A 14,459-nucleotide genomic window follows, 5' to 3' on the forward strand; every position below is an offset into this window, starting at 1 on the left:
ACAGCAAAAGGTCGTGCTTCTGTTAAACATCTTCCACAAAAGACAGTTCTGCTAGTGGCTTGTTTGTCAAAAATAGCATTGTAGGACACTGGTCCTTTTCTGACTCCAAGAGAAAAGTGCCATCTCTGGAATAATCAGTGATGCTTTCCATTGCATATTGATGTTGCTTGGAGGTATTACATCCACACACTGAAGCAGTCCAGCTTTGTTTAGCTTGTGAGATGCAACGGGATACAACCTGAGATGGTATGGCTACAGAGAATTAACTGTGAGAAACAGTTACCTTAGTTTTGCATTTTTGCTTGCTTGTGAAGCTCTGCAAGGGGAAGTGATGTTTTGAACAGTTCTTTTTACTTGCCCTGCAGCTGAGACAAGGGTGGAGGTGGGCAGAATAAAACTGTTTGAATATCCAGGTGATTAAAATGCCACAGTATTGCAGAAACCTATTTCAATTCTTCCTCAGAGAAAAGTTCGTGGTCTTCCCATAGTGAGGGGGACACTTCCTCCGCCTCCTGTGTTCATCCCACCACTCCATGTGCACCAACCAAACTTATCGAGATTATCTCTGACTGCAGCTGGAATGAAGATTGCAATAAGATATTGACCATCTTATCACAGCACATCAACAGTAACATGCCACAGTGCCTCAAAGTGGGTAGCCTCATTATTGAATTGGCTTCGGAACACAAGGCTCAGGATGCAAACAGCCCTCCTGTGTACTCCTCCAGAGTGAAAATTTCAGTGCCATCCTACCAGGACAGTGATGAGAAGCCTGAGTCACCTGACTTGGAGACTCCCGATAGTGGAGTGCCGTCATGCAAAAAAGCAGAAAATGTAAAGTTCTTTCAGGCTTACACATTGGACAAGCTGCGGGAGAAGTTGCATGGGGGCAAAGGCTTGCCTTTTTATGCAGGAATTTCTCCTGCGGGAAAGCTGGTTGTCTACAAGCGCAAAGCTAATATGAGCCACTCAGGCTTGATTCAGGTGGGTCCCTCTGCCTTTACTGTGGAGATTAGATTCAGTTTCATCCGGTATCCTAGAACCCCTTAAAGAGGAGAACAAACATTCTCTTAATTTGTCTACTTAGTCTTTTGACTGTCCAGACAACATTTCTTCATATCCAGTGACATTTCTGCCTCTCTGTAACTTTGTCCTTTTTAACAGGAAATCTGATTCCAAGTCTGAAGTCTGGTGATTTAGATTGGTCTTTTGGCCTTTTAGGTCTTGGTGGCCCAAGTGCAGAATCTTTCTCAAGATCTTGGAGCTTTTGAAAACTCCCTGCAGATGCATTTGGCAGATAACACTTCTGAATAAGTGGCTGTCAGAAGCCACAGAAAGAATATTTTCAGAGGAGGTGTGTACACTGGGACAAAACTTTAAGAGGAAACTGTAAAGATTAAATTGCTTTTTATTCAGTTTGCTAGTCTTGACTAATAGCTCTTGTTGTCTTCTGAGTATATGTTAGTGATGAAGAGACTTCGTAAATTCAGAGCGTGTCATTTCTCTGCAGTCTCGTGCTGCCAACTTGCTGTTAGGAATTGCTGGAAGGAGCTGTAGGGCTAGGATCTCTTCTTTTTCAAGGGTATTTTGTGGTTGTAGTAATACCACTTGCACTGGAGGTACATGAATGAGAAAATGAGAACTGAGTTCATTTGCGTCATGCTTTGCAGATGCAGTGCCCTCACAAGAAGAAGCTAGCCGAAAGGGCTACTTAGGGGCAGACTTCCTGTTTTAAAGAGTAAAAGGGCTTTTTCATTATGGTGTGTTAAAATAAGTGGCTTTTAGAAGTTACTACCGAACAGCCTGGAAGTAGAATGCAGTACTACCAACCAAATTAGTACGAAATTTCCTGTTGACCACTAGGCTTACAGCCTGATACCCAGACAAATTTGTTTCTTCTCTCAGTTACAACTGCAGCTCTGAATGTGAAGTTAGTCAACTCATGATACAGTACAGACAAGAAAAGAAAGCTGACAAAGCTTTTGCAAACTCCGTAGAGTTTTGTCCCGATGTATATGTATGTGTTCTTTCTTCTGTAATGCTAGGTGTTCCTAGGTTAGAGAATTTTATCTAAAATCGTCCTCATATTTGGAAAACCACTCTTAACTCAGGACTGCAGTGTAAGTAGGAGAGGAAAAACACGTGCTAGCTTCTCTCTACTTAATTTCAGTGATTTCTTGTGTTCCTTCGGACTCCGTGGTTCTGTGTGAGAGTCTTGAGTAGCATCTAATACCTGTATTACAAAGATACAACAGAGTTGCTTGAAGTTACTCTGAGCAGCAGGGAAATTAGGAGTTCCCATTCTGAATTGTAATGTGGGTCTTTGTTTTTGTTTTTTGAAAAGGACGCTTGGAAGTCCTGTGGAATGAAACACCTCTCCAGAGGTGGTGAATTAGCATTCTTTTCACAAAATTTCCCTTTTCCACTTTTTTCAGGTTAATGATAAAAGGTATCCTCAGGCCAAACTGCTTTTGGGACAGATGGGGGCATTACATCCTGCCGGTCGGCTAGCTGCTTATGTCACAGGCAGGCTGCGACCCACAGTACTTGATATCTCAACCCTCAGTACTGTGATCTCCAAGGTAGCATCCAGTGCTTCTGGGACACCATCAGTCCAGGTGCCCACAACATCAGCTCCCAAAACTACATCTTCCATCAGCACTACTTCAAACCCCAGTGTGACGACTCTGAAAGCTCTTATCCCACCACTGAGACAGATAGGTAGGTTGGAACTTATTACTGTATTTTAAATTGCGTGAAGGTAAAATAAAAAGCAAGTGTACAGCATTGCTGTTGATTTCTTTGCAACAGTGCCTGCTGCCTTTGGCTGACTTGCCAACTAAGCTGCCTCTGCAATAACCTCTCTAAAGCAGAAAGTTTTATTTTGACTTCAGAATAAGACTAGAGGTGTTGACTTGACTTTCAGTTATTTTACTAACAATACTAGAGCATATTTTCAAGAAACAGGGAAGAAGGGATACAGATACCCATCGAGCTTCAATTTTTGTTTTGAGAGTTTTCTTACTGTGATTTTTTAACTGCTTCTCATCAAGCATTGAAACGAGGGTCTAAAGTGAGAAAGGATCGCTCTGAGCTGTAGTGCTTCAAAGTTTGTATTGCTGATGATGTTGCACTTAGAATTGGAATTCATGTGACCAGCAAACCTGCATGAAGCAGCACAGTGAAAGACAAGACATTCCAAGTCTGGATTAACAAAAGAACAGGTGTGCAGCTGATAACTACACTGGCCTGCAGTCTCATTGGATTTCACAAGCTAAACAGGGTTGGACTTAGCGCTCTTGAGGTTTTTTTCTTTATTTAGTCAGTTTTTTCTTTCTTTCCTTTTTTTTTTTAAAGGAAAAAATATCAGGAAAAGCATTTGGTACTTGTACTAAGTTGGTACTGAAGTGCTTACCCAGCATGGCAAGAGATGAATTTGCTTTTAAATACTGTTTAGCATGATTTTAAACAACAACAACAAAAAACAACAAAAAGAAATGTATTTCCCAGCCACGCATTTCCCTCATCTTCACTAAATATCTGAAGAAGCTTTGCAAGAGAAAAGGATGTTACCTGTGTCCTGGCAAAATGTTAACTTTGGTGAATTGTTCTGTTTCCTTCTGCCTACATTTTCCTTGCGTTGTAAATGGTTGTGCTGTTTTTCTCTTCCTGTGATCCACTTTTGTTATGCGTTCATGCGCTGTTAAAAAGGTGGCTGCATTTCATTGATGGGTGAAGCGATCATTGCATATATACTTAAGTTGGGCTTGTGCAGTGATCTCTGCATTGTTGTACTATGTACCTAGGTTCTGTTCCTCATCTGTAAGCATCTAGAGTGATACACATATGGTATTCTGATCCCTGGCGAGCAAGGGATGAGGGGAAGGATCTTCCCAATAGTGATTTCTTCCTGTTGGTTGAATTTGTCCCATCCATTCCTCAGCTGTGCAAATGTCACTGCAACAAGGAGGAGGCAGGACAGAACTCTCTTCCTCCTTCCTCTGTGGCTGTTTAACACTTAGGCACAGTCAGAAAATCAAGAAGCAGTGAAAAGAGGAAGATGGAAAAAACTACTACAGGAAGAATTTGGGATTTAGAACGTAGTTTGAGCCTGTTTTTGCACCTAGCCATTTGTTTCCTTGTACTGAAATGATAATTATATATTCAAAGTTTCACGGTAAAGAACATAACACCTCAAGACCTCATGTTTTTTGTATGACCAGGAAGAAATGCAGTAGAATATACGCATATTTCTAATACGTAAGTCATACTCAGGACTGCCATAAAGGTTTCAGGTTAATTACAGGGTATTCTTAAAGTGAATGGAGACCCAAATTCATGATGAAATGACAGCTGTAGTGCCTGAAGAACAACAAAGAGAAGTCTATTAAAATTTTGACCTGCAAGTTTTTATTTGCAGCTGCTCGACCCTCACCTGGTGGTGTGTTCACAAAGTTTGTGATGAACAAAGTTGGAGCTCTGCAGCAGAAGATTCCTTCAGTGAGCACGTGCCAGCCTCTGTCAGGGCCACAGAAGTTCAGTATCAATCCTACACCGATAATGGTTGTCACTCCTGTGGTTCCCTCAAGTCTGTCTCCAGCTCACTGCACTGTCTCTCCTGGAGTCACTACAGCCACCACAACCTTTCCTGTTACTGTAGAAAGTACCAGTGTGGCACCATCTACTGTGTCTGCTCCTAGCCAAACAAGAGCTAATGAACCTGCCTCCTCTCCTCCTGCAATTACAGTCACAGGTGCTTCTGCAACACCTGGAATCAACACCTCTACCACTTCCTCACCTGCCACTCCTACCGCCACTGTGAACGTAACAAAAGCAACTGTGATTGCTGCTCCAGTACCAACTCTCTCACTCCCTACTGTAGTAACAGCACCAACAATTACTTGTCCTGTTATTACAACATCCCCTTCTACAGTTGTACTAACAACTGCAGTAGCTACATCTGTGGTGACTACACCAGCTTCCTCTGTCAGTTCTGTTCCAATTATATTATCAGGAGTGAAGTCAGCTCCTTCATTAGCTCCAAAAAGAGGTAAGGTTTGTCTGCTTCAGTGTATTGTTGCAAATGCTCTCTTTTTTCTTTCCTCACTCATTGTTGGAACACAGTATGCAATTGCAGAACCCAATTTAAGTATAGACTCACTTGTCTCACCATTATTTCCAGAATGGGATAAGAAATGTAATCTCTCGAGTGGCTTGTTTTATTCCAGCCTAGCCTAAACCATTAGAGAAGGGAAAAAAAACGTAGTCATCTGGTCAGTGTCTGCTATGAAATGAGCTTGAAGTCTCCCATTGTTGCTTGGCTTGTAGAAATGTGTAGCACAGATATTACTGTGATTGCTATGATTTCACTACTGGTGTAGAATTGAAGTAGGTGTGGAATTACTTTTGCAGTGTTACTTGGGGGTTTCCTGAGTCATGGTTGAGAACTAGGCACGCATCTAAAGATCCAATTGTTTCTAAAACACCTGTGCTTGATTTAACAATAATGCCTGATTTATAGGATGTTTTCTTAACCTGATTTTATGTAACTTTTAAAAATGTTTTAGAAGATGCTACTCCACAAGCACAAGCTCTAAATAAGACTCCCCCAAAGATATCTCCTGGAGCAGAGAAGCGTGTAGGACCGCGACTGTTGTTGATTCCGGTGCCTCAGACATCCCCTGCTTTGCGACCGTTAAACAACGTGCAGCTTCCTCAGAAACAGAGAATGATTCTTCAACCTCTCAGGAGCCCTGGTGGGGTGAACCTGTTCAGGCATCCTAATGGACAGATAATTCAGCTTGTCCCCCTGCAGCATTTTCGAGCTCCAGGTGCGCAGCCCAATGCGCAGCCTAACGTGCAGCAGCCAGTGATGTTCCGCAATCCAGGTACAAAGACCAACCAAGGTTTCTTTCTTGGCTGACTGGTGTGTTACTGAAGCTTGTTGCACCATATTTCTATATGTGATACTGATTTATCATACTGGAAGTAATAGCGCAGGGTGTAATTTAGTTTCCCGAGAGTAAAGACTGTTAAATGTAGTTACCCAGAAGTAATGCAACTTCAGCCCATCAAAGATGTAGAAAGTGCAATTAACAGTTAAGTTACCAACTTTTAGGAGTTTTTCACAGCAGGTAAAAGGGTCTATGTGTGTGACAAAGGAGCCGTAGCCACTGTATTATCACTTAAAGAGCTGATGATCTCATAATTCAGAAATCATACTTGCTGGAGATGCTTTTAAAGAGAACAAGCTGTGTCTTGTTGGACTGAAGTTCCTTTCTGGTTTGAGGACTTCACCTGTTACAGGAGAAGCTTGCTGCCAGTGGTCTTATTCTTCTTGTTTTAAAAGGAGTTCTGGGTATCTAATCAAACGCACTGATGGGTTTGTTAAGTTGAAAAAGATTGTGGTATAATCACGTGATTTTGTGATATTTTTTCTCTGTGGGAGCTTTTACTAGGAGAGAAAAAGATTAAAAGTTTGTCTTTTACTTAAGAGAAATCCTCATTTCCCCGTTTTCTGGTGAGTGGGAAAGAGTAAAATGGAAAGAATCTCAGCTAAATACAGTGCTTTCTTCAATAAAAACAATGATGCTAAAGCTTACCATTACATCTGTTCATTCCAGGGGGACCACCTCATTATTTTTTGAAGGGGGTGTCCTGTATGAAAATTGAACAGTTTACTTTATGCAGCATTGACTTTTTCACTGTGAAATTGTTATGGCACTGGTTACATTGTGATCCACGAATGCTAAAAGAAAATTATATAGGCAAGAATAAGCTGATATTTTCTTTTCTTCACAGGATCTGTTGTAGGAATTAGGTTGCCTGCACCTGCTAAGCCTCCTGAGCCACCTGTGTCTTCTGCTTCCTCCGTGTCTTCCTCCATGTCTTCCACTCCTCCTGTCACAAATGCAACTGTACAAACTGCAGGGCCCAAGTCATCCTCTGTGTCCACTCCAGCTACTCAAGCATCTTCTGTTTCTCCTTCAGTAACAAGTTATGTGTCACAAGCAGGCACTCTGACTCTGAAGATCTCACCTCCTGCTGCTAGTAATGTGACAAATCAAACCACCACTGAGTCAAAAATAACTGGCAACTCAGGTGTTCTACCAGCTTCAAATGCTAATGTTGTACCTTTACAATCTGGTAGTTTTGCTTTACTTCAGCTCCCAGGACAGAAGACTGTACCAAACTCCATTCTTCACCATTTTGCATCTCTTCAGATGAAGAAGGACTCCAAGAAAATAAGCCAGAAGGATGACTCAGGTGCTGCTCAGCAAATGGAAACGGGGAAGAATTTGCACTCAGAGGAGACTGAAGTTGCACAGTCTGAGGCCGCAGTGTCAGGTGGCAAACAAGAAGAAAAGGAGGTGTCAGTAAACCAGCCAAATAATGTTGAAGAGTCAGTGTCTGGAACAGTCACACCTGTTAAAAATTCCACTGCTTTAGAGGCACTTGAGCAGGAATCAAAGGTGCTTCAGGGTTCTGGTGATGATGGTCCCTCTCTTCAGAATGACGTTTCCACAGATGTTATATCGTCTGACCATTCATACATCAGTGAAAAGCCAAGTGATGAGGAAAATGAAGCAGTCACGGAGGAGAAAGAGGATTCTGTCTGTTCTGAAAATGTAGGGGCTGTTTCAACTAACTCTGAAACAGTTTGTGAATCATTAGATCATTCTCTAGTTGCTCCTCTGAATGATGCACATCCACAGAGTCTCAAGGATCAAGAGACTGCACAGTTGAAGAACCATGGAAAAGAAGGAATACATGCTGAATGGGAAGATAAACCAGCTAAAGAGCAGGAAGGTGAAGTGCAGGCACATATGAAAGAGAATAACAAAGTGGGTTCTAGGCAGTCACAGAAACAGCAAGATACGCAGCTGGAGAACAAAAAGGAACAGACAGGAACTGAACTGCCTCAGAACAAAAAAGAATTCCAGGATGGTCCTGTGCAGCCAGAAGTGGAAAAAAAGGAGTGCGAGGCCTCTGCAGAAGCAGAAAGCTTAAGAGAGAAAAAAACAAGCAAGTCTGAAATAAGTTCTGCAGAAGAGCAACATAATGCTTTGGGAGATAAGCAGGTAGTAAGTACTGAGGAGGGCAAAACCAACGTAGCCATGCAGGAAGACAGTAAAAACAAAGAGCAAGGTGCTGTTGATTCTCAGGAGGAAATCAAAACAGTTGAAGATACTGTAATACATGCTAACAGTTCTTGGAGCAAAATATCCAGCATTGCACCTGCTTCAGAAAACAAAAGTGAAACAGATGACAAAGCTGACAGATCTGATAAAAGTGTCTTCATGGTAACTGAACAGAAGGCACAGGAATCCAGGCATCACAAAAAGAGCTCTATGCCCAATACTGATACAACTGATTATATGGAAGAGGAGGAGGAGGAGGATGATGATGAAGATGAAAAAACTGATGATTCTGCTGATGAGATGCTGGATGGTGCTTCTGATTTCTCAAGTGAAGAGGAAATAGATGTTGAAAAAGTGGTAAGTATTTAACTGTTTATGAAGGGACTGTTTTTTAATTGACCAACTATCATGTCTGAACCCATGGATTTGAAAGAAACAGTATAATTATGTTCTATGCTTCAGTTTCTTTAGAAATCTTAGATATGGCTTCCAAGTGAAAATGTTTCTGACTTCTTTCCTGTCATTTTTTTTTTTAAATGGGTAGCATGTAAGTGGCCTTCTAGAAACTGTTTCTCAGTCTGAGTTACATTGAAACAGCTGTAGTAGAACTGTTGCATGTTATGTTGCTACTGAAGCAACTTGGTTCTGCCTAGTATGACATAGGATTCTAAAATGTACTAACCAGTCTGGTATTGCTCATGTTTTAAGCTGTTTCCTTTTACTTAGATTTCATAGTTCTTATTAGTTAACATTTGTTTCTGGAAGGAATGCTTGAATTGTTCCTTGAATGCCACTTGAAGTTTAATAATAAATTCAGGTAGTGCTGAAAGCTGTCATTCTGTGTTCAGTAGAAAAGAATCTGGCTACAGAAGCCACAGAATAAGGGAAGTGATGTGGTTAATATCTGTAAGATATGTTTAGGTTTTAATGCAAGTAGAGTTTCCGTCTGATTTCATTCAGAAGCTGAAACAATCATACGTGTAACTACCTCAGGTATTTTTGGTGTATGCGGCATCAGAACCAGGGCACTGTTAGTTAAAAAATAACAGAGCTGGATTTTTCTGATCGGTGTAAGTGGATGTAAGAAATGATCCTTTTGGGGGGTTGAGATTAAAGTGGAAAGAGGTAAAAGGGGAGAAGAATTGAAGAGTAAATGAATTAAAATATGGTAGACTATATTAGTGTTTTCAGAACGTGAAACTCTAGGTATGTAATTCCAATTACGTAAAATTCTTTTATCCCTTCTCTATTAATTCCTATCTATAGTTGAAAACCAAATTAGACTTCTTCCTCTTCTAACGATACCCAGACTAACTCAGTTGAGCCAGCAACCACAGCTTTCAAAGAATGTATTTTATTCAACAGAAGAAGAGACCAATTGGTATACCGGCTCACAATTTCCAGGCATGATAGTAGCATCCCAGCTGCATGAAGATGATGAAAATGAAAGCATCTGTGATTTTTGGAAGCTCTTCCAATTTGCAAAACTGAGCTATAGCTGTCTTGTGTTGAGTGGGGTGGCGGCGGTTTGACAGTTCTGTCTCTTCAGCAGGGGTTATCATCAAGTTTAGAGAACTACAGTTCATAGTTATCAGTTGCCCAATAAACCTTTCAGACAAAGTAGTCTTAAGAATCTGTTTGTTTACCAACAGATAATAAATGCAGTGTCTTGGTCACAGAGTAGCCTGTTGCCAGGATTGATGCTTTAAAGATCTGGCTTTTTTTCTGTCCTATGAAAGAATGGTAAAACGAATTATCAGAGATTCTAAGAAGAACTTGTTTTGGAAGAAATGTATTTGCATGTTTCGGAAGTGATTAGAACAGTTCAGGGAAACATGAGATATTTTCTAAGTATTTACTATAAGCTTATACAAATTTGATTAAACTAGCTTTGGTTCAGAGCAACAAGCTGGGCTTTGAGACCTTGAAGAGGAATTTTAAAACCTGTTCAGAATTTGGGTGAATTCTTCGTGTGTCAGTGTGTGCTGCCTGCAGGCTGAGTTAGCCTATCAAATGGTTAAGTTAACGTATCAAATGCCTAATGAAGAATTCAGTTTCAGATCTAGATAAGTAAGTCTGTAGACCTTTGCACTGGGGGCTTGTTGGTAAGAATATATTTTTCTCAAAAAGACTTGAAGCAGCCAGGAAGACCTGTTTGGGAGAATTGCTTAAATTGTTAAGCTTATTTATTTATTTATTTATTTACGTACTTATTACTACTGATGCAGTCTGCAGTAGATCAGCAGAATGAGGAAAGTACTTTTTGATGGACCATTCCTTTTCCTGTGCTCCTGGGATGTGCTGGTTATGGTTGTTTCTTATTTTATGAGGATACAAATTCTTTTGCTAAGAATGGGCTGATATTTATCACCAGTGGCCTGAAAACACAGAACAAATGTAGGAGTGTGAAAGTGGGTTAGTGTTAAATCTTTTGCATTTCTCTGTGTAGCGCTGCTTCTAAGATTATTCTGCCTGAAACACCTCAGAAGAGTTGGAGCTGCTCAATTCTTAAGAGTTATACTCAAGCTTTGTGGTTAATATGATTTGAGGATTGGGAAGCTTAGCGAGGATTTCTAAAGAGTAGTTTACAGACACAAACAAACATCTTCCCCAACAGAAAATGGTGCTGGTTAAAGTGGCATTCCTATAACAATGAGTTGTTGGAATTTATGCTAGTTGGTAAGGTTGTGAAGACCCAGTATTGAGTGCGTGTTTGGAGCAGTAGTCCTTGGTGAAGGACTGCAGGTACCCAGGTCCAGTCCTTGTTAATGAGTAGACAGGTTTTTCAAGGTATTTTATTGCTCCTTAGGGAGGAAAGTACAGGGTAGTAATTTTGTTTGAAGGGAGAAGTATGCCTCAAATACAGTTATCTGAGGTGGAGATCCAGGTTCTTAAATTGGAGACCTTCGGCCCATTCAGGAAAGAAAAAAAGCTGAAATACTCCTCTGGCAAGAAGTTACTTATCCAAAAGCATTCTTACCATTGTAGTGAACCTCTTTATTTTACTTTACCCGTGCTTACTACCCGTCAGGAAATTCTGGATAGCTGTGTTTTAGCAGATGTTTCTTCTTTGATTTTGGCTTATGCCTCCTCTCTCCCCATAATAAGTTTTACTGGGTAGACATTGGGGAAAAGAGAATGCAGTCATGAAAGAGAGAACACAAAAACTCTTAATAGAAGCAGGTTGTTCAGCAAGCCTTTGGAGTAGTTGAGAATCCTTAGTTATGTTGCAGAGCTTCAGATAGTGCCTCAAATGACAGCAAGAATATGCTTCACGTCGACTGTTGGCACTCTTTCATTGGCATGCTTACAAGACAGGCTGCATTGCTATTGTCTGTCAGACTGGCTGAAGTCAGTTTATATGAACAGATAACTGCATGAATTTTATGTTACATTTAGCTGTTAGAAACGCAGAAGCAAAATGTGCATGCATGTCTATTAATACTTCTGTTTAGTGGAAATATTGACTGATCTTCTGCTACTAGTTTGGATTCGAGGCTGATTTTAGGTATTCAGGAAATAGCTGCTAAAAAAAAAAACCCAGAAAACTCCAGTGAGATTCAGGATGGTTGCTACTTAACCTGTATTTCAGCTGTTACTGATTATGTTCTTAGTAGGTTTCTCTGTGAGGTTTTTACTGCAGTAGTGACTTTCTTGCTTCTAATTCTGCATGTTGGTGCCCATCAGCTTCTCGCCTCCTGCTAGCTCTCTGTACTTAAGAAACTCTTGTAGACTTTCTTACGCAACAAAAAGATAAGCTCCTTAACATGGTACCTCTGTCCGTTTTTTATTTTTTACCTTGAACTGCATCAAGAGAAGCCTAGGAGTGATGGTTCTCCAGAGTTTGGTAGTATGAATAAAGCCTTTTAAGTATATCGCTGTAAGCAAACTAATCAATATCAGGATCCATTTTTTTGAACAAGTTCAGGTGCAGTGGTCTGAGACATGATGTTAGACTCCTGTTCTCCAAGGCATTACATTAAATGGCTGCTTGGCCTGAACTATGTCACAAATCATGTCTGAATTGTTCAAGTGGTTGTTGGTTTAAGCTGTGTCAGGAGTTGTTCTGATAGTTTAATGCTATGGATAATAGAGTCCTATAGTCTTGTTTAATTTGCTAGTGTGAACATAGCCTCTATTTGTCTGGTGAGGTATTTTACTCAGAACACTGTAGTAACATAGTGGTTTTTAAAACCATTACAGGTGACTGTAGCACTGTTGATTTAATAAGCTCAAGTGATACGCTTTTGGATGATCTAAGGTTTAGCAAACTCTAAGGTATTCTGAGCTTTTGATACAGATGTGTCATGTGTGAGATCTGCAGACACTGTAGAGTACAAGGCAGACCCAGAAATGAAGAATTTCCTTTAGTAATCTCTAAGGACATCTGTTATCTACCTTCCTTCTTATCACTGTCACAGACGACCTGCTGCCATTAGGCAATTTGCTGTTCAGGAACCAGCAAGAGGGAAGTAGGCTGCCAGGAACAGACAGATGAAGAAGAATGTACTTAGAAACAGGCATTGAAGTGCAGAGAGGGGAGAAGCGCTGATGTTTCTGTAGCAACTGTAGATTTCATTTTTAGTGCAGGATTGTTCCTTTTGTGTCCGCATTTTTTTTTAAGGTCAAAGGCATTTAGAAGTTTTAGAGCTGCTGGAATGCGTTGCGGATAACTTCCCAGTACAGATGATAGAAGGCCCAATCAGAGGAGATATGTTGCTGGACCTGTTGTTCACCAATGCAGAAAAACTTATCACAGAGATCAAGATTGGAGTTACGGTTCTAAACTAAAAGAGGGTGGATTTAGAGTTGATAAGAGGAAGGAGTTTCTTACTTCGAGGGTGATGATCAGGTTGCATAGAAAAGTTGTGGATGACAAAACTGTGGAGAAAATGTTCAGAACCAGGTTGGGTGGTGCCTGGGCAACCTGGTCTAACAGGAATTTTCACTACCCATTGGTAGGGAGTTGGAACTGGATGAGCCTTAAGGTCCCTTCTAACCCAGAAGTTCTGTGGTTCTCTAAACGACGGGACCTGCAGGAGGACTAACGTTAGAAAGGTGGGGCTTCCACAAGCTCTTTAGAAGTTGAAACCAGAGAAGAAGTCATGCTGGGCTATATAGAGAATTTGGCCAATGGAGGATTGTTATTACATGTGTCGGATATAGCTGATCTCATGGCAGAACTTAAGAAGTGGACTTCTTAGTTATATGTAATGGTGATATATTTCCTAATATTGGGAAGTCAGGAAAAAATGAAAATCAGAGAGGAAAACCTTTTCATCCTGAAGCATTTTTGCCTTTGTTGTTACAAGTAAGAGGAAAAATTAAGTGTTGATTGTTTTACATATGTCTACAGGCAGGACTTGTAAAGATGTGATGTTCTTAGTGGTCAGCGGAGAGTTACTCTGTCTTCTTTGGAAAATACACCATCTTTCAGGTTTTGAGTGCTATTTTTCGAGTTTAATAACATGTAGAAAGTTTCACCATGAAAACAACTCTAGCTGGATGATTTCTCTCAACCCTTTGGTTAGCCCAGGGCAATTTGTCAGCATTCAAGAGCTTTACCATGATAATGGCTCTAGTAGAAGTTAATTTCATGGTTGTTTCTTTTTCCTCACTTTGAATCCTAGCATCTTTGGAGCAACCCTGCAGAAACCCCCTTCCCTGCATAGCTTTGCCCTCTTAAGAGAAATTCTGTGCACCTCTTGCATGTAGAATCACGGGATAAAATTGGAACACTTGAGAAGATATCTATGGGTTTCCAAAAACAAGGGAAGTTTTATGAATGACCAAGAAGAGCAAAAAAGAATTAGAAGTGCTCATGGAGGATTAAAAAAAAAAAAAAGCTGTGGAAACAGCTGTGCTATGTGTTCGTGTTTCCTGTTGAAGCCCCACAGAAGGTCCACTTCTAGGAAAATGGCGTAATTTTATTATCTTCCAACTTCTAATTAGTTTTGTTTCGTTTTGCTTACCCTTCCTCCCTCTCTTCCCAGTTAGTAGACCTTAATTTCAGACTCCCATTTACATTCTTCAGTTTTGTGACCTTGTACAAATGGATCGTTCTTTGCTTTTCAGTTGGGCAAATGGGTGTGTAGTTCTGGCTTGACTTAAAGGCAATTTGGATGCATCTGTCTTCTTAAGAACTGAGTGACCTGTTTTAAATCAAAACAAAAAAGCATTCACTGAAGCTGAATATTGACAAAGGTTGTAACAAGTAAATATAAAAGTGAGAAGTTGTTGAAAAGTTGCTGTCTGGACGGATAAGTGATATTTTTCAAGTTAGATTTTTATATGGTAGGACTTGAAGTTTCTGGAAGC

General features: G+C 40.5%; 1 protein-coding gene across 14 annotated transcripts in view; it reads left to right on the forward strand.

Moving 5' to 3' along the window:
* Positions 1-14,459, forward strand: part of MGA (MAX dimerization protein MGA) — a 62,570-nt gene that overhangs the window by 30,189 nt on the left and 17,922 nt on the right. For 11 of the 14 annotated variants that reach the window (XM_025150862.3, XM_025150857.3, XM_025150861.3 and 8 more), the window contains exons 13-17: positions 464-984; positions 2,436-2,721; positions 4,421-5,050; positions 5,568-5,888; positions 6,802-8,498. In XM_025150862.3, coding sequence (XP_025006630.2) covers positions 464-984; positions 2,436-2,721; positions 4,421-5,050; positions 5,568-5,888; positions 6,802-8,498 — 3,455 coding nt within the window. The remainder of the gene's footprint in view (positions 1-463; positions 985-2,435; positions 2,722-4,420; positions 5,051-5,567; positions 5,889-6,801; positions 8,499-14,459) is intronic. The other 3 variants (XM_025150860.3, XM_025150866.3, XM_025150864.3) reach the window with 2 other exon arrangements.

The sequence above is a fragment of the Gallus gallus genome, chromosome 5, assembly GCF_016699485.2.
Source record: "Gallus gallus isolate bGalGal1 chromosome 5, bGalGal1.mat.broiler.GRCg7b, whole genome shotgun sequence".
NCBI lineage: Eukaryota > Metazoa > Chordata > Aves > Galliformes > Phasianidae > Gallus > Gallus gallus.